Here is a 22,633-nt window from a genome sequence, read left to right as displayed (position 1 = left end):
AATTTTAATAAATAAATTTATCATTTTTTATTCAGTTTTTTCCTTTACATATCCATCACATACAAGTACAGTATACCAAAAAAAAAATTGCATAAACGAGCTTAGAAAGCATAAAAGCATATGTTCATAAATCCAGAAAATCATTTAGAAATTTTTCTGGGTCCAAAAAACTTTCCTTTGATAATATCATCAAGTGACAGCCATCCTTCATCTCCAACTTGTTGGGCAATGTCCCCAACAAGACAGTCTTTTCCTGGACCAACTACAAATTTTCTACTTGTGACAACAAACATACCTTTCTTGAAGCGAGTAAGCATGACATTAGTGCGACGAAGGCTTTTCAAAAAGCCTATTTCCTTAGAACGAACTAAGGAAACAATGATATAATCTTCTTCATTGCCTAGTAGAAATTTGATTAGAACTTAAGAAATAAAACATGAAATGAAATGACCTTGAAATGAATCAACATTGAAACATTTATTCTCCCAATTCAGATCAGGAGAATTCCTCATCTTGGTTTCAATAGCATTTCTCTGAGCATCATATGGCGATATAATCTTGTATTCCATCTCTTGATCTTGAAGATGTTTTGCAATTTGTAGAACAACATCTCTCTCACTTTCATTCTAAAAGAACAAGAGTATCAATAAATATAAAAAAATACATCCAATAAGACAACTCACCCAATAAGAATCATCCTTCCACCTTTCTTTACTCGGAATATCAACAAAATGAGTAGCAATAGTAGATTTCTTGATAATGTGACCTGAAAAGGACCTAAGGAGACTTTCATAGACAGCTCCGGATATGAGGTCCCCCATTTGAGGTGGCATACGATCTATTAGAAACAAATCAGATATCTTTTCTGTATTTGAATGAAAAAAGAAGAAAGCAAACATTGAGTATTGAGGAAATAGGCATGGCCTCTGAGGTGTTCCACCTCAAAAATACTGGGAAGGTTATTCGGATCATCATCCTGACCAAACGGTGGCACTAGAAAAGTAGTGGGTAAAATGGTTTCCATAAAAGCATAATAAAATTTATTACGTTGCTTATCATCTCCAATAAAACAGACTTTCCGCAGATTCCTGTTCTTATAGAAAACGGAAACATAATCCCCGACATGAATCTGACTAGCTTCATCAACGATGAGTGTCTTCAGAGGACACTCCTTCATAAATATTCGGATCATCGGGCTGGAAAGCATACTGAGGGTGCAAAGAAATACTCTTATACCCTTGATTCTTGAAGAGCAGGTGGTGAACTCGGAAGACTCGATGATGTTGGGGAGCATTTCCTGGTAGAGGTGATCATGCCTGAGATAACGAGTTAGAGCTCTCGAAATATAATACAATAAAATACGAACCAGCCTTTCTTGAACCCGTCGGCGACAAGAAGTCGATAATCGTGAAATCCAATTTTCATCAACTTCTCAGCAATATTTCTGACGGCCACGTTGGACTGAGCGACAAGCCAGGTCCCTTTATCATTGAGTGCCCTGGCCATTTGAACGTAGAATGCAATGACACTGGTTTTACCAGTGCCGGGAGGTCCTTGGATGATAGTGATGACGTTTTCGGGAGCCTTTGATATCATAGCATTGACAGCGACTTGTTGAGAGGGGTTAAGCTTTTGGGCAGCTTCAGAGAGACCGGAGATAATGGATGGAGAAAGGGACGGATATCTGGAAACATTGGTGAACCACGTCTCCGGCCACTTGATTGCATCAGCATCTTTATTGAACCAGATGTTCCGGAGCCAAGGATTATCCGGTGACTCGAGACGCTGGAGGAGGCGGAGTAAACTCCTATCACGCTCCTTATCTGCAGTGGTTGGGGGGTCTCGACCAAGACCAATGATGGATGTAATTACACGATCGCCAATAGCCAGTCCCCCGTCGTCAAAGTAAGCCACTCTCCCCATCGCGTCGACCTGACCCCGCGCAGCAAAGCTTCCAGAAGGGTCCTCTACCATAACGCGTACCTTCTATCGCTCTCATGAGTAAGCACACAATCATGTCTGGAGGCCACATACCTCGGGTTTGCCTATAGAAAAGCGGTTCTTGAACGTGTTGGAAGAGACGGTATGTTTTTTGTTTTCTGGATCATACCCCTTGTACGTAAAATCGCGTTCTGTTCGGTCGGGCTTTTTATATTCCATTCGACGGGAGTCTGTTGTGATTTTCGAAATGACATCGAGAAGCTACGCCATTTTCAGGTTCAATGCAGACCAAGAGGGACAAGTCTACTGACCGAAATATCCATATCCACAGTGTTGATCCTTTCGACGTTAGAGTAAACCGTGATAGCGTCATCGACAGACCCAAGGAATTGCGCGAGCCAGGCCCGTTTAACAGGTTCAAGGTAGGCTGTATGTATGTCTGGGTCGTAGGTGATGTTATCAAACGCATTTGCCAGGTTGGACTCCCATATCTTCGTATCACCGAGTGCAGCTTTCAATATGGCGGCGATGCTGTAACGATTGACAGATGGAAATGCAGATTGAATGTCAACAGCATTGGTCAAGCGAAGCCCTTGTTCGAGATAGAGGGTCATAGACAAGGGTGCCAAATCAAAAGCAAAGAACTCCCCAGCGGGCTGCGAGGCAAGGAAGTTTACGAGAACTTGATAACATTCCTTATCAGCGTTGTCAGTCGGGGGAGACCCTGAAGGCGCTCTACGAGGCGGTTCGGGGAATTCGATGACCACGCCCTCCTCAGCACTAACAACAGCTAAAGCGGCCAGCTTTCCCGAGTCTCTCCAATACCCAGCGCTCAAGCCATGCGGCGTAGTGACGCTCAACATGTACTCTAGATCTTCATACTTGAGTTCACTGTATGGAATAACGTTGATCTTACAGTCAACGTCGCGGTTGCCCGTATCTATCAACGCCTGCGCGAATTTTCGTTGTTTGCGAGCCATGACGAGAACGAGTGTCGTGATAATTCAAGACAAAGAATAAGGTTCAAAAGAAGCCATGGTGGCTGCGGAAGTTGCCTTATGGTCAGAAGGCAAAACGCAACGAGGCAGACGCAATCGGAGGATGGGTTCCCAACTAAATATAGTATTAGGTAACACATGGTACTGTATTTGGAAATAGTACTCGAAATCGCAGCTACACAGCAAAAGGACGATAATTAGGTTGAAGGACATTCTTCCAGGGTACCCATACATTGCTTCCTAATGTCTTCGCTAATTCTGCGACTGGAGAACGAGACGCCACGCTATTGACAAAAATCCTATCCGTACAAATGATCATCCCTTTCTTACACCTCGTCAACATCACATTTAGTCGTCGAAGGTCTGCGAGGAAGCCAACCCGTTTCGTACGCACAAGCGAAATTATGATATAGTCGTCTTCGTTACCTAGGCCCAGAATTACTCCTATGTCGAAACGCCCAGTACGCAGAAACACACCTTGAAAAGAGTCTACATTGAATACCTTGTCCTCCCATTTGAGCTTGTTTCCCTTCAACTGTGTCTCGATATAGGAACGTTGAGCATCGTAAGGTGTGATGATATGATACGAAAGTCCGAGGATCTCCATCTTTCGAGCAAGGGCAAGGACGACCTGAGCCTGCTGTTCATTCTGACAACATCATATAAGACACGTTTAAAAATTGCAACCGAAATTAGGATCCGAGCTCACAATCCAACTACCTCCACGAGACACCTCAAATCCGTGATTGACGTCGACAAAACGACAGCAAGTATCGGTTCGAATAGAGTGACAACTCTTCAACCGGTCATGATAAAACCTTTCGGAGATGAATTTTCCAATGAGAACTGGCATGCGATCTAAATAATCATATATCTCATTACACTCGAAAAAATATCACAGAAAAACATACACTGCGTGTTCAAAAAGTGGGCGCCCCGTCGTAAGTGATTCAGCTCGAAGACACTCTGCAAGCCGTCAATATCACTCTGCCCGTAGGGCGGAACTACAAAGAGCTTCATGAATAAAAATGATAGAATGACAAGGCAATAAGGTACACACGTTGCTTATCATCACCAATAAAGACCAGTTTCCGAGTAGTATTCTGGAATCGGTAGCACATCGGAATATAATCCCCCAATTCGATCTGACTAGCTTCATCAAAAATGAAGAGCTCAGGGGGAACTATTCGTGTGAAAGGGGAGATGCGGTCGTTGGAGAGCATACTTAGGGTGCAAAGAATAACCCTTGAGCCTTTTAAGAGCCTCTCAGCGGCCAAGTGTACGTCAACAAACTCGTCTGAGGGGATTACATTTTTTTCTATCTCAGCATAAAGATGCTCATGCCTAACACCGCATCAGCCATTATAAACGCGTAATGCGAGGCAAAGAAACATACCAGCCGGAATGAAAGTCTTTAGAAACAAGTAGCTTGAAATCTAAAAAGTCTACGTCCGCAAGTTTTTCCGCAATATTTTTGACCGCTACATTTGATTGTGCCACTAGCCAGAGTCCTTGTTTGCTACTCCGGGAAGCTATAAAGCTGACCGCCGCCGCCGCAATAACAGTAGTTTTACCGGTACCAGGGGGGCCTTGTATGAGGACCAACCGATCGGAAGGACTGTCAGAGAGAATTGCCTTAACAGCCGACCTTTGAGATTCATTCAATGAGCGGCTGTTAAAGGTAATGGGATTGGAGTTTGAAATGGCAGTAGCGTCTGCTGTTTTTGCGCGCTTCCAAAACCAGATATCCTGCACAAATGGGAAGGTAAGGAAAGGAGTCTTGTTTTGGATGATCTGTAAAATGACATTGGTGCGGAATGCTTCCGCAGATGTGGGATCATCTCGACCAATTGTACGGATTGATAACCTCTGAGCCTGAGAAGTGTCCGAAATACTGAGTTGAGCCATTTTCCCATGAAGTTGGCGTAGGTTTGCATCGACGGTAGAAGCTTTACCATTACAAGTCATCTCGACCTCCATAGACTGTGCACAGAGCTTTCAGCTGCTGAAAGACAATAGTAACTTATGATGGCGAATCGTACCTGGTTCGATCCAGGCCGCATGATTTTCGTTTTGTAACGAGAACTCTGAACCGTCAATTGGCCATTCATAAGCTTGTAATCACTTTCTATTTCGTTCTCAACGATGACTGGCTTGAGGTGCTTGAGTCGCTCACTATCACAGATGGTCTTTCCTAAAAAATTAAGCTCCTACGTTCGCAAGGTAAGTGATATGTGGTTGTGTAGACAGGGGAAATATACCTCAACTGAGAATATGGTCGTATCGATGGTACACGGAGGACCAGATGCGGGATGTACAAGAGCAGCCTTGTAAGCCACCCATGCCTGAGTTGCAACGGTGAGAGGTTCAGCCGCATGCGATTCCTCTCTGCGAAACAATTGCTCGACGCTTGTTTTGTCGACCACGAATACGCCTCCTAGAGCCTTAATTTTCGTCCGGATAAGGTGCCGACGTTGAGGCCACAACGAAAGAATGTCTACAGCCCCTACCATCCTCAGTGACAGGTTGGTGAACATAGAAAGAGCAAATTTGTCCATGTAAAACGCGTATTTCCTCAAGCAATCATTCATGAGGATTTTGGTTGCCAAGAGCTTGCGCATCGGGGTGAGAATCAGCTCTTTCATGGAAAGCGTAATGATCAAGACCTGACTCGAGGACGCAAATGCGATCGATCTTAGCCTCTGTTGTTCGTCGTAGGTAGGCGCAAGGCCAATTTTCCCATCAACGACAGAAGACAAAAAAAGATCGAATGTGCTTTCCGACAAGTGGGCTTCATCATAGGAGCTCGCCGTAACAGTCGTGTCGTGTTGTGGAAATACGGTCTGGGCAAGACTGAAAGTTGATTTGAGATAGGCCATCTTCTAGGCGAATGGAAAGCGGCTGAATGTAAGGGTGTGCTGAAGAATCTTCGAAAAGGTGAGGTGAATGGCCCTCCATCCAATTTGACGGACATTTGTAGTGTTAGGACCTGGGAAACTCCGCGGATGTCACGTAGTAGTTCCGCAGGTGAAGCTAATCATGATGGGTTTTACAAAGTGAGAATGCGTGATTGTATCGGGATTGGAAAGTTGACCGCTATCCACGGACAAGATCTCGATGAAATTAGATGATCAGATGCATGGCAATGCGACTAGCAGGCGGCAAGCGAGTTACTCAATCGGAAGTATAGACATGGCTGTGCTCCATAGAAAGAATCCAACCTGAAGCGACTTGAGCATAGACATAGAAACTCGCTTTAGCGTGGTACAACAGTGTTCAGAACTGCGAAAAGCCAGTAGAGATCGAAGTGTCGAAGTATTTTGACTGAGTAGAAAAAAACCGAGCGAGCCTCAATCGTTAGATTTACAAAACCTTTGGTTATGTTTGGCTCGGGCGAGAGGCTGGATAGGAGGTTTGGGCAAAACACAACGAGGCAAAATCAACTGGAGGACGTATTCCCTACTAGGTAACCGGTAACACTTAATACTGTATTTGGAAATAATAGTCCTTGAGATTGTACTAGCTACACAGCAACAGGACTATAATCGGGTTGAATAACATTCTTCCAGGGTACCCATACCTTCCTTCCAAACGCCTTAGCTAATTCTGCGACTGGTGTATGAGACGCCACGCCATTGACAAATATTTTATCCGTGCAAATGATCATCCCTTTCTTACACCTCGTCAACAGCACGTTTAGTCGTCGAAGGTCTGCGAGGAAGCCGACCCGTTTCGTACGCACAAGCGAAATTATGATATAGTCGTCTTCGTTACCTAGGCCCAGAATTATTCCTATGTCGAAACGCCCAGTACGCAGAAACACACCTTGAAAAGAGTCTACATTGAATACCTTGTCCTGCCACTTGAGCTTGTCTCCCTTCAACTGTGCCTCGATATAGCAGCGTTGAGCATCGTAAGGTGTGATGATATGATAAGAAAGTTTGAGGACCTCCATCTTTCGAGCAAGGGCAAGGACGACCTGAGCCTGCTGTTTATTCTGACAATCAACGTATCAGATATCAATGAAAGATGCAGCAAAAAATACGAATCGAGCTCACAATCCAACTACGTCCACTAGACACCTCAAGACCGTGACTGACGTCGACAAAACGACAACAAGTATTGGTTCGAATAGAGTGTCTGGACTCCAACTGGTTCTCGTAAAACTTTTGGGAGATGAAATTTCCAATGGGGATCGGCATACGATCTAATCAATCATATATCACATTATACTTGAAAATTCATCAGAGAAAACATACACTGTGTGCTCAAAAAGAGGGCGCGCCGTCGTAGATGAGGCAGCTCGAAGACACTCTGCAAGCTGTCGATATCACTCTGCCCGTAGGGCGGAACTATGAAAGATCTTTATGAAAGAATGATAGAGTCCCAAGGCAAAAATGTGCATACGCTGTTTATCATCACCAATAAAAACCAATTTCTGTGTAGTCTTCTGGTATCGGTAGAGCATTGGAATGTAATCCCCGACTTCTATCTGGCTAGCTTCATCAAAAATGAAGAGCTCGGGAGGAACAACTCGCGCGAAAGTCGAGATGCGGTCGTTAGAGAGCATACTCAAGGTGCATAAAATAACCCTTGAGCCATTCAAGCGCTTTACAGCAACTGGAAGGTGATCAACAAAATCGTCAGAGCGGATTACATTTGGTTCGATTTTAGCGTAAAGGTGTTCGTGCCTAACAGCACATCAGCCGCGAATAGGTAATGCGAGACAAACAAACATACCAGTCGAAATGAAAGTCTTTCGATACAAGTAGCTTGAAGTCTAAAAATTCTAGGTCCGCGAGTTTTTCCGCAATGTTTTTGACCGCTACATTTGATTGTGCCACCAGCCACAATCCTTGCTTGCTACTCCGGGATGTTATACCACTGATTACTGCTGCAGCAATAACGGTGGTTTTACCAGTACCGGGAGGCCCTTGTATGAGAACTATACGGTCGGAAGGACTGTCAGAGAGAATTGCCCTGACAGCCGACCTTTGTGATTCATTCAACGGCCTCTTGTCAAAAGCGATGGGAATAGAATGTGAGGAGTCAGCAGTGCCCGCTGTTCTTGAACGCTTCCGAAACCAAATACCCCGCACGAATGGGAACTGGAGAAAAGTAGTCTTGTCTTGCATGATTTGTAGAATAACGTAGGAGCGGAGTGCTTCCGAAGCCGTAGGGTCTTCCCGACCAATCGTACGGATAGACAATTTCTCAGCTCGAGAAGCGTTGGAAACAGTCAATTGCGCCTTTCTCCCTTTAAGTCCGCGTAGCGTTGCACCGGCGGTAGAAGCTTTACCATTGCGAGTCATCTCGACCTGCATAACCTGTGCTCCGGATTTTCAGCTGCTAGACGAAGATCCGAATCTATGACCGCGAATCGTACCTGGTTCGATCCAGGTCGCATAATCTTAGTTTTAAAACGGGAACTCTGAACCGTCAAGTTGCCTTTTGTAAGCTTGTAGTCTTTTTCAATTTCATTCTCTACAACCATCGGTTTAAGGTTCTGGAGTCGCTCAGCGTCACAGATGGTTTTTCCTAAGAAACGAAGTTCCTATATTTGCCAGATAAACAATATACGGTAGCGAAATGAAGGAGATTGTACCTCGGCTGAGAAAATAGTTGTATTGATGGTACTTGGAACGTTAGATGCGGGGTGAACAAGAGCAGCCTGGTAGGCCACCCATGCCTGTGTTGCAACCGTGAGAGGTTCGGCCGTATGCGATTCTCCTTTGCGAAATAATTTCCTGGCACATGCTTCGTTGACTCCGGATTTCTCCCCTAGAGCCAAGATCATTGTCGAGATAAGATGCCGAGGCTTACGCCGCAATGAAAGAATGTCTACAGCCTCTACTATCTTCAGAGACAGATTGGTGAAGATAAAAGTAGCAAATTTGTCCATATTGAACCCATACTTCTTCAAGGAATGATTCATGAGGATTTTGGTTGACAAGATCTCGCGCTTCGGGTTGAGGTTCTGCTGTTTTATGGAAAATGTAATGAGCAAGACCTGGCTCAAGGACGCAAAAGCGATCGATTTCAGCCTCTGTTGTTTGTCGTAGGTAGGCGCAAGGCCAATTTTCCCGTCAACAATAGAGGACAAAAACAGGTCGACCGTACGTTCAGACAGGTGAGCTTCATCAAGGGAACTCGCCGTAATGGTTGCCTTGTGTTGAGGAAAGACGGTCTGCACAATTTCGAAAGTCGAGTGAGAATTGGTCATTGTCTAGGCCAACGAGGGTACTGGAGAAGATTTAAAGAGGCAGGCGAGTCACGTAGCCCTCCGAGTCTACCCGTGTTCGACAGACGTTTATAAATGCTACGATCCGGGTGTCACGTAGATGTTCCGTAAGTGGGCTAATGATAGCAGGCATTGCATGAGGCGAACATGCGTAAAATTGCATCGAGATTGAAACGTCGACTGCAGTGCCACAGGCAAGATCTCGGTAAAATCTGAAGTGCACGACGATATAGCGGGGGACAGGCAAGTCCCTCAGTGAGAAGGCGGCATTCGATACTAAGTAGCCTCGGGTTCAAATGTTCTCTATGGAACGGTTATATCGTGGTTATGGGCAGGTTCAAAATACACGAAAAGCTGTTACACATGCACGTGACCAGCACTCAGCTCTTTCACGCGAGTCTCTTTCCGCTATACTTCCATTCTTTACATGTCAACTCCAGTCTTAATCGGTATTGGTGCAATTGCCGCTGCGCTTGCAGGCAGGACACTCGTACGACGCGGCATCATTGGTGGTGCTGGAGCCGCGGAACAATGGGTAAGGGGAGGTTTCAGAGCGAAAATGGATAGGAAAGAGGCTATTGCAATTTTGGGCCTAAAGTACGTTTGTTTATACCTTGTCAAGGGAGTATTGCTCAACTTCCATTCTTTTTGACAGGGATGGCCCAACATTACGCACCAAATTCAAGGACGCGCATCGCCAAATCATGCTGGCCAACCACCCTGACCGCGGAGGCTCGCCATACCTAGCCAGTAAAATCAACGAAGCAAAAGATCTCCTTGATAAGACAGAAGGACGGGGTCGGTAACAACCTCTAAAAAATGGACTGTCAGTTAATTTAGTCTGGCAAATAATCCCGGGACTTACGTTGAACAGAGCCTTGCTATTGCTATTTATTAATGACTTTTATATTCCCACTATAGACTGCAACGACATAATAAACCTCTACTCCCTTTCTCATTCTCTCGCATGTTCTTCAATTCAGTCACTCCGACGAGTCGTCCCAGAAACGATGAAATCATCCACATGACTAAGCAATATTTTTCTTTTATTCTCCTCAACAGCGGCAATGACTACGGAGCTACAGCCTTCAAAGCTTGGCACAAAGGAGCAGTATGTGTTTGAAGTGTAAAGCTTTCACCCATACTCTCAAGCTATCAACAGCTGGGACAAAGTCTACTCTGAAGAACTTACTAATTTCGAAGAGATCGGTGATGAGGGCGAAATTTGGTTCGCCACTCTCCATTCCTTATCGGCTACCGATCTCAAAACTCATGGCGACTAGGTTTGGTGAAGAGTCAATTGAGAAGATGGTCGACTGGTGCCTCATGCATGTGCCTTCCTTATCGAACCCAGCCGTTCTGGAAGTGGGTAGTGGAAACGGAGCCCTGCTATTTGCGCTTGCAGAAGCTGGTTATTCTCAGAAGCTTCTGATTGGAATCGACTACAGTGACGATGCCGTCAAGTTATCCACAAAAATTTCAGCAACCCGTAACGCGACAGAAATCATGTTCAGCGTATGCGATTTCCTGCGAGAAGACCCGAGCCTTCCATCGAGCCCAGAACACAGCAATGCACCAAGCTGTTGGGACCTCGTCCTGGATAAAGGCACATATGATGCTATCGCTTTGGGCTCAAAAGACCCAAGTGGAAGGTCTCCCGCAGGAGCTTATCCACACCGGCTTTGCCGGCTGCTCAAGCCTGGAGGACTCTTTCTCATCACTTGTACGAGTAAATGCCCTAAACAACCTGCAGATGCCCTAACTCGTGATGCGCAGCTTGTAATTTCACGGAGGAAGAGTTGAAGAGCAGCTTCATTACCGAGGAGACCGGACTTCAATATCAGTCAGTCGCGCCGTACCCATTGCCACTATCACATCCTTGAAAACTGACCACTATCATATTAGTTCTCGTATTCAGCATCCAACATTTAGTTTTGGCGGCCGGTCCGGTAGTATCGTTTCTAGTGTCGCATTCAAAAAACCACTGTGATAACAGTAAGTTGTATACAATATCACAGCATCGGGATAACATCTACGCCAGTCCGTAATGTATCCAACGCTATTTTATTGGCCCACTTGATAAACTTGGTTAGTCTCTCATCTTCAAGCGACTCCTGAGAAAAGGCACTCGACATGAAAAAGACCAGGCCCATTGCGAGGTTCTCCATCCGCGCAGCTCTCGTGAAGATTTCTTCGATACCGGATCTATTCCGCGTCTCCTCTAGTTGTTTGGCGTCTATGAGCGGTGTTACGGTCTGGCTACTGATAAAAACGTGCAGTAGTAGCTCTCGAAGAAAACGTCGACCTTGAGGTTTGAGAATCGTGAAGTCGACGGCCTGTGAACGAAGTTATCAGTTATTTAGTATTTTCCGAGATAGCCGCGTCATACTTTAAGAATACTTAGATTCACAGTATCTTTTGCAATCCACCAAGCGTACGCCTTAGCCACATTGCGCGTCCGCGAATTCGATATCTTCTTCAGGTCGAACCCAGTCTCATCATCCCGCACATTCTTGACCGTCTCTACTCCGCCAACAGTAATCTCGCCCAAGTCTCGCAGGAAATCCCAAAGGCAGAACTGTAGCGTGATCCTGTACGAATGTGACTGTCGACACAGATGTTGGCAGACTAACACGTAGTATGGATTGTACGTCTTTTCCTATTCTTGGGTAAACATAGTGACTACCAGACGAAAAGAATAACAACCGCACATTTCCGCAGCAGTGGAGCAGCACCCGCACAATTTCCCGTTGTTGTAGTTCAGTCAAGCTTAATTGTGAAAGTCGTTCGCAAGCATCGACGTAATCCTGAAGTTTCAAATTAGTCTCCATACTTGCCATTGTCGAAGTTTAAACGCACGTCACTACTCATCAAAACAACGAATATACTTCTACGGATATCCGTATTCATTCCCTGTTTCCGAGCTAATTTCAATAGGTCATTCGCAGGGTCAGTTGTGGGCGCAGTCTGTCCGTTGACTTGCGTATTTGCTATGGCGTCATGAGCCTCGACCAACGGATTTCCTCCCCATGCGGCACCAACGAGCCACCACTTCCCTTTACTTTCAGCGGAGTGGAGATCTTCGAGTGAGACACGAAGGGCATCATGCGCTAATACTTTCAAAATCATTTGAGCATAACAAAGGCCGATAATGACGTCGTTTTCTACTGACCATGTTTTCGTTTGGACAGATTAGCCAAGAATCTTTTCATTCGCTCAACAGCTTCCCCTCCTTGGTTCTGCGATGCGTTTCGCTTGAGTTTATTGTTTTTGAGATTGATGAGTGTTTCTATTATGAAACGTGTACGAGAACTATAAATGAAGGGGTTGAGGGCAGGGGTAGAGCTTGACCTTACATACATACATACCTCAAATCTTGGTCGTCCTTCCCCGCGACCTTCTTTTGAACAATTTCGATGATATCCTTCAGTGCCGCTGGATCATCATGCCGCAACTGCTGACCGGAGTCTGACACATGTATGAGTGGCAACCCCAATTTATAGTAGTTCACGCCCACGCACTCCGCATAAGTTTGAGCAACAGCTCAACATCGAACTCGTGGAGAGTGTTGTTGAGAAGTTGCCGAATAAGATCGAACACAAGGACCGATGAAATGACTTGAAAATTGTATAACTCAGATAACAATACCATCAGATTTGAGCACTCTTTGCCCTTTGTCTCTTGGTTTTCATCAGGGGTGTCACTGATAACGGGCTCACTCATATCAGGTGTTTGAAGAACAGAGTGGTGGTGCTCGTAGTTTGTTACGACGTTTTGCACAAAATAAGCCGCTACAACTTCGATCAGTCCAAGAGTCAAGAGGTAGGTGGATTTGTCTTGCCGAATTCTACCCCAATCAATTTGTGTAAGCTTGAGATGAGAGCGGCATGAAGGACCACATATGAGTCCAGTAATACCGAATGGGAGGATATGCCCTGAATGACGAGGTCGGTTATACACAATGTCACGTCTAAAACGCCACTTGAATGAGAACATTTATCAGCCACAACAGAAGGCATACCATGTCTGCGATTATCGCGGTATAAATCTTCGACGCTGTCTATGATTGAAGCGAGATTTTGCTCGCTCATTCTGAGAAGACAAGTTTGTATAAGCGGATAGGTCGTGTGATTGCCGCTCACCGATTGAGTAGACCCTTCAGTTGCTTTTTGAGCCTCGTAATGGCCTCCGAATCTTGTTCATTTTGGGACTTTCGAAGGTGTGGTGGTATGTAACGAGTAACTGAGGGGGGAAGGATATCAGGTTATCAATTATGATAACGGGCGGACGGGTTGTAACTTGCCTGCAGCTGAAGGTTCTGGGGCTGCGGGCCGCGAATCATCCTCGACCTGGGCATCTGCTTCGCCCTCAGCCTTGTCGGATCCAGTATCATGGGGAGACGGAATCCCGGTCCACTCTTCTTCCTCTTCCTCTTCCGAGTCTTCTGAATCCTGCGAGCTGTTGTCCTCATTGACTTCATCCTCACTGACGTCTCCATCTTCGTCTTCCTCCTCCGCGTCACCGGTCTGGACGAGCTCTATCAACATCCTAATCTCGACAATATTGGGTGAAGCTTACCGTGGTCGGAAAATTCAAGGAATAGGCCCAGTCCAGTAGATCTATTAGACATTAAAATGGCTATTCCGAACAGGCAGACGCAAGGAGTACTCACCGTCCAGTCCATCATTTTCAAGTATATTTTTCTTTTTCCTCGAGGTCCGTGTATAGCCAAGCTTCTTTTCTAGTAGTGAAATATATACATCCTCTCTTTCTTCTGCTTGACTCCGGGATGGGACTATGGCGCGAGTATTCTTCTCTCTTCTCTTTTCCGCTGCCCTGTGGTCCTTTTGATGTATTTCGCGTAGACTATCTTCATTCTTGCGCGTGTCCTGCGAATTCGTTTTCCGATGAGAACCATTCGGAGCTTTTTCAACTTGTTTCTCCAAGTTCTGTCCGAGTCTGGGCTCGTCATTCGTCCGAGCCCGTTTTTGCTGAGGTGAGCCCGGAAGATCGCCATCCTCGGCATGCCGTTTTCTGGTAGAGAAGAACTGCGCCCTCTTTACTTTCTGTTCTGTGCGGCCTTGTTTTCGAGCTTCCTTCCTGCTCGAACTTCGCACTCGAAATTTTTTTGTCGAAGAGCCTTTGTTATATTCATTTTGTCCTGATGTAGAATTAGATTAAGGTTCGAATAATGAAAGAAAGCCGAGCAAACCGTCGTCTTTCGCTTGAATCTCTTCCAGCAGGCTAGAAGGCAGTCGGGTCGTGGAGTGTTTCTTGTACCTATTCATGTTATGGATGTCAGTGATCAGTGATATGATGATATCACATTCATGTGACATCCACTTGGCATCTTTAGTCCGACATGGATCCTTCGAACTCTACGGTCTCAAAACGACTTCATGTATCTGGACTAACGCCATCAATATCTCAACAGGATCTCTCCCAAAGGCTCTCTACGTTTGGAACCCTCAAATCTTTAGATGGGTTAGGACTTGTCGATGCGGTAGGGAATCCCAGGAAGTTTGCATACGCGACGCTTGAAGGGGCACCAGCAAAAGTGACCAAATGTTTGTCTTTTTCTCTTTCAGCGACGTTCTTTTCAGGGATTTAATCTAACCTTTGTGTAACTTCGGTAGGTATGAATGTTCTGAGTGGTTCTACATGGAAAGGCACGAAACTGCGTATCGGAGAAGCTAAACCCGACTTTCGTGAACGGTATGAAACTCTTCAATGAATAACACCCTCACTTAATTCCTCAACAAGGATTCAAGCAGAAAATGAAAAGGCTGCGTCAGCTCCTCCTCCAAAGAAAAAAAATCATTGGAGATTCTCTCCATACTCCGCGATACATTCCAAAAACATGGATATGCCCCAACCTTCCGAAGCCCCCGAACCAGCTGGACCAAAACTCATACTGACAAAGCCTACGAAACTCAAACCTGCGTTAAGCAAAACCAAGGTCATTTTCACGGATGAGGATCCCAAATCGACGACGGTGAAGGCAACAGCGACTGTATCCGTCATCAGTGTATCACAACCCGAAGAACGACCGCAACAACAGCCCCAGCCGCAAGCTAGAAATGACCTCGACCTTCACCTTGAAGCGAAACAGTCACTCAATCTCCTCGATTCACTTTTCGGCGGCTCCTCTACCTCTAATCCATCCGACTCGCGTCACGAGAACCAGGCCGGACATCCAGGCGTTGACAATTGGATAGGTAGAGAAACTCTAGACTCGGACGTTGACGAAGCCGATTTGGTACAACAACCCATTTCAAATCAATTCGGCGATGGTGATATGGACTTTGAGATTGTCCCACCGGATGATCATCCAAGTCCTGTAGAGCATGCTTCTGACCCAATGGGTATGGAGGTTGACGAAGAAGAGCAAGTACAGGACCCTAAGCCAGATTCTGAAGAACAACCTCACCGACCAGTTGTCAACCCGCCATCTGAGAAAGCCCTGCCTATCCAAACGTCGAACAAGCTCAAAGACCTCTTCGCTCCTAGGGAACCTGAGGGTCTGTCCCCTGTTTTACTAGCCTCTCTTGAATTCCACATTAACTTTACGCGACAACAGGGGGATTTTCACTGTTGGGACATCTTAACCTCGACGATGATCTCGAGTTAGATGACGACGTTCCGTTCCCGACAACCCATGAAGAAACCGACCCTCAGGTCGCACTCAACGATCAGCACATCCCCAGGATTCTTCCGACCCCAACCATTTCCAGCAGCAATACAACTCAAAAACAAACACGATTTACATCCCAAATCACATTAGATTCCTCAAAACCTCTATTTTTCCCAATTGCTCTGCTCTCGTCGCATCCTTCAGCCTCTTCGTCATTCCTTTCTAACACAAAGAACAGGCCAAAAGATCTATTCGAGGAACTCGAGGCCAAAGGCCGGGATTGGCGTTCTTTGAAGTTCTATAGGACACAGAGCGAGGATGAGATCCGCCAGAGGTGGGAGGAACAAAAGGGCGAGCTGACACAAGGATGGAAGAAGAGGTGGAGAGAAGCGGGGAAGTTCAGGAGGAGGAGAGGGACAGGTGCCGGTGAAGACGGGTAGCACAGAATTTGTGGCTCTGCTGAATATTGTATCGAACACAATGATATCATATCGAGCAATTATTAATCTACAAAAGAATATTCGAGGGTGTAGCACTCAACAGCTGTTCAAACGGTGAACAAAAATGCATTGACCGGGAGTCGAACCCGGAGCTAGGCCATGGGAAGACCCAATGTTACCGCTACACCATCAATGCCTACAAAAGTAATGCGCTCATAAACCGTATATATGTTTTTGTGTTTCACGTTGAGAAAGAGCTTTCATCTATAACAATAAACCTTGTCTACTATCGACGATAAACGGTCACCGATTGGAATCCAAGGTCATCATAATAGTAATTGCACGGCACTTTAAATTACACAGCTTCGAAAATGCTTTTCGTCAAAAATTGTACAATCTGCCCTCAAGCCGAATTGTATTCAGCTTTCATTTCATCAGCCAACTTTTCAGCAATAACATAACAGGCGCCAGCCTAAAGAAAAAGGTTCGTCAACCTCATCTAGACCCTCAAGCCAAAGCACATACCGTATGGCCAGAGATGGTAGAAGGAAAGATAGAAGCATCACATACCCTCAACCCTTTGATCCCATACACCCTTAATTTACTATCGACGACTCCACCTTTCTCTTTAGGTGCCATTCTACAGGTTGAGGTAGGGTGATAAACCGTTTCCGAACGTTCTCTGATCAATTCCGCAATTTCCGCATCAGATTGGAGATGGAGTTGATGGTCGAGATCTTCGCGAGTGCATGCATGATCGAGGTAATCACTTAAAGGTTCCGAATGTGCGATATCGAGAAGGACACGAACACCACGAACGAGCTTTAGAAGATCGTCGGGATTTTTCAAGTAGCTGATAAAAAAAAAAGCTATCAGTCATATAGCAATTTATACGATTTTGTCATCCGTACTTTGGATTGAGGCTGGGCATCTGCCAAGGGTCGTTGGATTTCAGGAGAATTTCGCCAGTGCTCATTGGCCTGGGTATGGGATTATATATTATTGCACTGTGCGGATAGTAAAGGAAAGAGGGAGTTCGTACCTCAGGAGATAGCAGTGCAAAGCATAAGTAGGGAGGTCAAATAATATATCACCATGCTCCTAGACAAATGTTGAAAAAAGCTTCAAACACCAAAAGCAGAATCACCAAACTGACCTTGTAGGCGAAAGGAGTTGTGAAGAGTTCAAGATCAGGACTATCCTTGGCCGAAGCACTATCCGTCAACTGATCCGGGAACTTGGATGACGGAAATAGTTTCCTGTCATCCGAACGAATGAACGCAGCGGATTCACCCAACTAATATCAACCCATCAACAAAGCTGTTGCTAGTTAAAAAAAAAAAAAGAACTGGTACTCGCATTCGTTGCCATAGGTCCTCCATTGCCCATGACGAAATATTGTAGAGCCGCCATGACAATCTTTCCTACATCACCAATCGAGTGTGGTGCCAACCAGGCCAGAGACCCCGCCGATTTGTTCTTAAAGTACAAATCGGCGACAACGTGGTCCGTAAGATTCTGACCGACGCCTGGGTGATCAAGTACGACTGGAATATTGTTTGATTGAAGATGTTTAGCTGGACCGACCCCAGAAAGCATCAAGATCTGTTACAGTAATTTATCAATGATCTTTGATGGTATCTCGTGCTAGCTTCACTCACATGAGGTGAATGGATAGAGCCAGCACTGCAAACAAATAATTTACCAAACTACTCGCACAAAAAAATATGTCAAAGGAGCTGCTCACCATAAAACAACGTCCCGCTTCGCTCTAGCTCGATACTTCTGTCCACCCTTTCTCGTAGCAAACTCGACACCCACAGCCTGAGTTTCACTCTTATATTCCTCAAAAATGATGCGAGTCACCGTTGCATGTATAGCAACAGTGAGATTCTTTCTCCCTAACACATCAGATGTCAGATACGCAGATTCAGAAGAGACGCGTTGGTATTTTTCGTCAACATATGTCACTATAAAATAAAGAGTCAAATCATCAATAATAAAGAATCGAATAAAAGACATACTGATCTAGCCAACAAAAGAATCAAAAGTCAACTCATTTCTATCACATGCTTATCACGACTTACTCTGCTAACGCCTAATGTTCCATTCGGTCCATTAAAATCAGGAGTAAAAGGGATCCCAACATTAACACAACTCTTGATGAAAGCACGGCTTTCACTAGCAACGTGATTGTTGTATCCTACACGTATAGGTCCCTCCTTTCCGCGATACGATGCATCGACAAGTGGGTATTCGGGATGAGGCATATAACGCTCGAATTTCCGGAAATAACTTTATTTCCCTATCAGAACTCGGTTGTTATAATGTGAAGAAACAGATAAAGACGGACCGCTGCAGGTTTTTCCAAGACCATGAATCGTCCTCAATTATCTGTGCCCAATCATCAAAATCGCCCGGTGCTCCGTATTGAGCCCTATAATACGACACGCAGTTTAGTCCAGCCCCAAAAGGAGAACATAGTAAAACGCACATTTGCGCGTTCATAGAAGAACCTACACAAAAATGTTCCAGTCAAATTGTAAAATGATTCAAAGGTTTACAGCACTCACATCCTCCCAACATTTTAGCTTAAAAAAAAACAAGATACGAATTTAATTCCACGAAAAAGCAAACAAAAGTACTTACCACGCGGCCAAAAGGATGTCTTTCCACGAGCAAAAACTTGAGGTTCCGTTCGAAACCCATAAACATGTTTCGTATGAAAAAGTCTTCCATACATCGATGGAGTACGACTTTGCACAAGGGCAGTACCACTGTTATTATATTTTACATTAACATATAGTGTTTTTATGAGTTAGAAAAAAAGTACTCACCTCCCTCCAGCTTCGAGCATTAAAACGCGGATAGTAGGGTCTTCGCTTAACCTTGAAGCAAGTGCACACCCAGATGTTCCTAGAAGAGATAGATTTGAATTAAACAAACGAGTATGGTGCAGAATTTGTACTACATACCTCCACCAACGACTATCACATCATACGAATTCCACAACTCCTCAATCTCACTCGCGCTCCCAACCTTCAAAAGCGAAATATCAGTAATAATAATAATATCTCAAAATCATCCATAACATACCTTACTCAAATCTTTAACATACCGTCCCCCACCCGACTCACGTCTCCCACTCTTAACCCTCAAATACTGACCAAACAACACAAAGACCACTCCAGACGTAACACACAACCGAGCCAAAGGCGAAAGATTTCTCAAATACTTGAGAACCGGTTCCAATTTAGATTCCAACAAAGAGCTAAATGAACCTGCGAGTGTACTTTGGATAGGCATAACTGAGGAAAAATGTCAAAAACCTCAACCGCTAGGGCGTGTGGATGTGGAGTGTAGATGGGAACAGAACATATAGATAAGTATATATCTATGTGTTTCAGCAAATGTTGAATGATGGTATCAGGATCATGATGAATGACGACCGTAACACAGCCGCGCCCACTTGACTCGGGAACCAACCGCTCTCGCACGCGTGTGTGTGAAGTCTTAGCATTATTTTTACGCGCTACAAGCGGATTACGTCTAAGTCTAAGTGAACGACCCAGCCAAGCCCTAATATCTATCCAACAGTAACTGATTTTTATATCATCACTATCTAAAACACAAAAGTCATAAAAAGATATCACAAAAAGTACAACCAGTTTATAACTAACAAACAAAAAAAAAAGCGGAGGAGATTAGGAACCAAGTTCATCGTTAAGAGGTAGGTAGTGGCTACTGTAGGAGAGAGTAAAAAAAGGGTATCTAAAAAGGCTAGAAAAACCTCCATTGAAAAGAAAATATCCAAAAAAAAAAACATAATTCGATAGTTTTTGTCATCGGAGGTAAAAGGCATTTCCTGGATGGGGGTAGAGGGAAGGAAGAGGGGGTTACAAAAAGCGTAAATCGTCGTGAGTGGGGGAAAAGGGGCATGTAGAGTAATACAGAGGCGATCCGATGACAAAAGAAAAAAAAAGTATAATAAAAAAAAATTCAACTTGACACACATAAGTTCGTCCATGTCCACATTACAAACAACAAACATGAGATATCGTGCGAGGAGGAGGATGCGGAGGGGGAAACATTAATCAACACGAGAACCAAAAAGGGGAGGGACGCATCCAAATTCCTCCTGCACGACAAAAAGGGAGAGGCATAGAGAGAAAACACCAAAAGAAAAAGAAAAAAGATATTGACATAAGCCTTTGAATGCTATATGCTTCCATGTTGCCCATGTGCTGACGACACGGCTAGTTGTGATATCCGACGATTCTGTGGTGGTGACTGCATACCGCTCTGCGATGAAGGCGTCACCGTCGAAGATTTCTGTTTCTTCATCAATTTCGATCTTTCCTTGTCCTTCTCCGCGGGCGGCACGGCGGTAGTAACCACACTTGGGTTTGATTCAGAAGCCGCAACTTGTGAGCCATCTCTCCGCTTTGACGAAGGTAATGTGCGGCTCCTTGCCACTGTTACTGCTCCAGCTCCGGGTAATGGTTGCGCATCTGTGGATGGACTATCTGCTGTTACGGACATATTGCCCTCTTCTAGTACACCATAGGTTCCTAGTTCTGACGCATATAGTGAGTACGAAAAGCCTACAGCGATGGGCGGCACACGCGCACCTCCTCGTTCAAGTGTCGTTCGCCGCCGCATCACCTTGACTCTTTCTTGCTCCTTGCGTATCTCGCTTTCCGTCATGGGTAAACCCGTACCCCTCCACACTTTTTCGTCTTCTGACCTGAAATGTGCATGACCCGCAAATCCAAAATCAGGAAGCTTCGGAGCAGGCGACGGTGGGCCATATGTATATCGCGGGCGATCGAGTGTTGGCCGAGGCGATCCCATAGGTGTTCCACTACGGGAGAGGATAGATGAGTTAGGGGCTGATATTTCAAGCATAAACCAGTCTTGGTGCGCGATCAGGAACTCGAGTACTCGTTGACTCAGCGCATGCTCTGACGGTAGCATCTCGTGTGAAGGATGTGATAGAATACCGGGTCGGAAAATGACTGCGAGATCTGAGGAGCAACAGCTGTTAGCTGAGAAGCTGTGCTGAGATGATAAGATGACGCACTTTGAGCATTCATTAGGTTCTTGTCACTCTTGCGGGAAAAGACGGAGAGTAGATCCAGGACATAAAGGAGCAGATACTGGTTTGCCTGAGGCATTTGACGGATCAACGACTTGTATTCTGCAATGGTGGATTCTTGATTGAACGGTTCATTGGCTGACATAAAAGTGGAGATGAGATTGCGTGTTAGATTCAGGGTTGCAACAGGCGCCGCACCTAGGACATCTCGAAACTGAATAAAAGGGCCATTACACTTCGGAGTCTCGAATAAGGTTACAATGACCTACTTTATAATACAGTCTGTGGGGTATCACAGGCTCCTGACGTCAAAAATAAGAAGGGTGGACACGCGGTAGAGTAATGGGCGAGGAACGCACGGGCATCTGTGTGAGATATCGACGGAACACACTTGCAACGTCATGGGTAGTATAAGTCTCCTGTTTCCAGTCGATATTTTTGCCATACTAATGGAGGGATCAGTTGATCAAGTGGAGATGAGATGAATGATAGAAAACAAACTCTGGGAGGGGCCTCGAAACACTGTTGCAGCTCACGCATACGTTTATTTGAGCCATTGACCCGAAAAGTGCCTGGCACCTCGGTTGCTGAAGGGGAAAAAGAAAGAGGGAAGAGTGAGCACGAGAGACCCCTGATGAGGGTGACACGGACCGTTCTCTTTCAGATATAGGCCGCTATAGGAGTGGTCGTGAGGCTGGAGTGGAGAAAGAGCAAGATGAAGGCAGACGGACCATTTGGCGACGACGACGGGCACGTAACCCCAAACGTAGAGTTCTCCCTCGTTGTTTGCTGTTGATATCGGTACTGAGGCGTACTGGAGGCTTTCTGCGAGTGGTCTGCCAAAGACAGGGTGTTCCGTTTCGGAGCCTGGGGACGGTGAGGAGGGGCGAGGCGGGAGGCAGAAGAGGGCACGGACCTTTCTCCCACTCACGGATAAAGTGAGAGTCCTTCTTTGTGCGCTGCACAAAAGTAAAGTGGTTCCACCAGGTCTTGAGGCTGGCCTTTGTGGGATGTGAGTTGTGAAGATGGGGTGAGGGCGGGTGTGCAAAGAGCATGGTGGGTGGTGAAGAATATGGGATATATACCATCCTTCTCATCTCCTTTTCTGGTCTGATGTTATTGAGGGAATGATTAAAGGAACGAAAAAATTTGTGCTAATGATGAAGAGAAAAGGTATTTCCCCCCCTCTCTCCCGCTCCTTGCACTGTGTTGGTCTATATATAAAAAGAGGGTTTTATGATTGTGAATAGAAAAATGACCATCCCCCCAATACCCCCCATC

The 22,633-nt window shown here is 45.3% G+C and overlaps 8 protein-coding genes and 1 non-coding gene across 9 annotated transcripts; 3 read left to right on the top strand and 6 right to left on the bottom strand.

Moving 5' to 3' along the window:
- Nucleotides 1-140: 140 nt before the first annotated feature.
- Nucleotides 141-2,940, bottom strand: AGABI2DRAFT_201026 (hypothetical protein; the record flags this gene model as incomplete). Its single annotated transcript, XM_006459024.1, has 7 exons — nt 2,253-2,940; nt 2,035-2,202; nt 1,367-1,986; nt 1,048-1,316; nt 684-838; nt 452-626; nt 141-400 (listed from the first exon to the last, which is right to left on the bottom strand). The coding sequence occupies exons 1-7, from the start codon at nt 2,919-2,921 to the stop codon at nt 141-143; spliced, it is 2,316 nt and encodes a 771-aa protein (XP_006459087.1). The 5' UTR covers nt 2,922-2,940.
- A 222-nt stretch (nt 2,941-3,162) lies between these two features.
- On the bottom strand, nt 3,163-7,789 carry AGABI2DRAFT_53060 (hypothetical protein; the record flags this gene model as incomplete). Its single annotated transcript, XM_006459023.1, has 5 exons — nt 3,163-3,365; nt 3,417-3,588; nt 6,998-7,146; nt 7,347-7,630; nt 7,680-7,789. Coding segments are annotated over 5 exons (918 nt in total), but the record flags the coding sequence as incomplete, so codon positions are not given.
- A 1,721-nt stretch (nt 7,790-9,510) lies between these two features.
- Nucleotides 9,511-10,156, top strand: AGABI2DRAFT_191153 (hypothetical protein). Its single transcript, XM_006459022.1, has 3 exons — nt 9,511-9,777; nt 9,836-10,006; nt 10,055-10,156. The coding sequence occupies exons 1-2, from the start codon at nt 9,608-9,610 to the stop codon at nt 9,984-9,986; spliced, it is 321 nt and encodes a 106-aa protein (XP_006459085.1). The 5' UTR covers nt 9,511-9,607; the 3' UTR covers nt 9,987-10,006; nt 10,055-10,156.
- Nucleotides 10,157-10,233: 77 nt separating this feature from the next.
- On the top strand, nt 10,234-11,170 carry AGABI2DRAFT_183870 (hypothetical protein; the record flags this gene model as incomplete). The annotated part of the gene is made up of 5 exons (XM_006459021.1): nt 10,234-10,291; nt 10,343-10,408; nt 10,464-10,903; nt 10,957-11,023; nt 11,086-11,170. The coding sequence occupies exons 1-5, from the start codon at nt 10,248-10,250 to the stop codon at nt 11,168-11,170; spliced, it is 702 nt and encodes a 233-aa protein (XP_006459084.1). The 5' UTR covers nt 10,234-10,247.
- Nucleotides 11,171-11,192: 22 nt separating this feature from the next.
- Nucleotides 11,193-14,468, bottom strand: AGABI2DRAFT_183869 (hypothetical protein; the record flags this gene model as incomplete). Its single annotated transcript, XM_006459020.1, has 15 exons — nt 11,193-11,516; nt 11,570-11,839; nt 11,892-11,987; nt 12,040-12,296; nt 12,353-12,492; nt 12,549-12,648; nt 12,702-12,971; nt 13,022-13,150; nt 13,202-13,272; nt 13,323-13,422; nt 13,480-13,483; nt 13,530-13,691; nt 13,759-13,799; nt 13,853-14,341; nt 14,393-14,468. The coding sequence occupies 15 exons, from the start codon at nt 14,466-14,468 to the stop codon at nt 11,193-11,195; spliced, it is 2,529 nt and encodes an 842-aa protein (XP_006459083.1).
- Nucleotides 14,469-14,542: 74 nt separating this feature from the next.
- Nucleotides 14,543-16,254, top strand: AGABI2DRAFT_116037 (hypothetical protein; the record flags this gene model as incomplete). Its single annotated transcript, XM_006459019.1, has 4 exons — nt 14,543-14,747; nt 14,817-14,895; nt 14,944-15,701; nt 15,761-16,254. The coding sequence occupies 4 exons, from the start codon at nt 14,543-14,545 to the stop codon at nt 16,252-16,254; spliced, it is 1,536 nt and encodes a 511-aa protein (XP_006459082.1).
- Nucleotides 16,255-16,379: 125 nt separating this feature from the next.
- Nucleotides 16,380-16,450, bottom strand: AGABI2DRAFT_t27. Its single transcript has one exon. It is a non-coding gene; the product is annotated as a tRNA-Gly (tRNA).
- A 118-nt stretch (nt 16,451-16,568) lies between these two features.
- On the bottom strand, nt 16,569-19,560 carry AGABI2DRAFT_183868 (hypothetical protein; the record flags this gene model as incomplete). The annotated part of the gene is made up of 15 exons (XM_006459018.1): nt 16,569-16,726; nt 16,780-17,107; nt 17,166-17,234; nt 17,297-17,355; nt 17,411-17,551; nt 17,614-17,859; nt 17,916-17,940; nt 18,002-18,224; nt 18,338-18,549; nt 18,608-18,691; nt 18,749-18,770; nt 18,828-18,845; nt 18,904-19,031; nt 19,092-19,170; nt 19,392-19,560. 15 exons carry the CDS (start codon nt 19,558-19,560, stop codon nt 16,658-16,660), a joined length of 1,872 nt encoding a protein of 623 aa, XP_006459081.1. The 3' UTR covers nt 16,569-16,657.
- Nucleotides 19,561-20,578: 1,018 nt separating this feature from the next.
- AGABI2DRAFT_191149 (hypothetical protein) lies at nt 20,579-22,418 on the bottom strand (the record flags this gene model as incomplete). Its single annotated transcript, XM_006459017.1, has 10 exons — nt 22,269-22,418; nt 22,084-22,219; nt 22,004-22,026; nt 21,854-21,939; nt 21,712-21,798; nt 21,622-21,654; nt 21,551-21,566; nt 21,338-21,490; nt 20,886-21,281; nt 20,579-20,831 (listed from the first exon to the last, which is right to left on the bottom strand). Coding segments are annotated over exons 1-10 (1,320 nt in total), but the record flags the coding sequence as incomplete, so codon positions are not given.
- Nucleotides 22,419-22,633: the final 215 nt, after the last annotated feature.

This window comes from Agaricus bisporus (genome assembly GCF_000300575.1).
Source record: "Agaricus bisporus var. bisporus H97 unplaced genomic scaffold AGABI2scaffold_3, whole genome shotgun sequence".
NCBI classification, from domain to species: domain Eukaryota; kingdom Fungi; phylum Basidiomycota; class Agaricomycetes; order Agaricales; family Agaricaceae; genus Agaricus; species Agaricus bisporus.
This window is presented reverse-complemented; position numbering and strand designations above follow the sequence as displayed.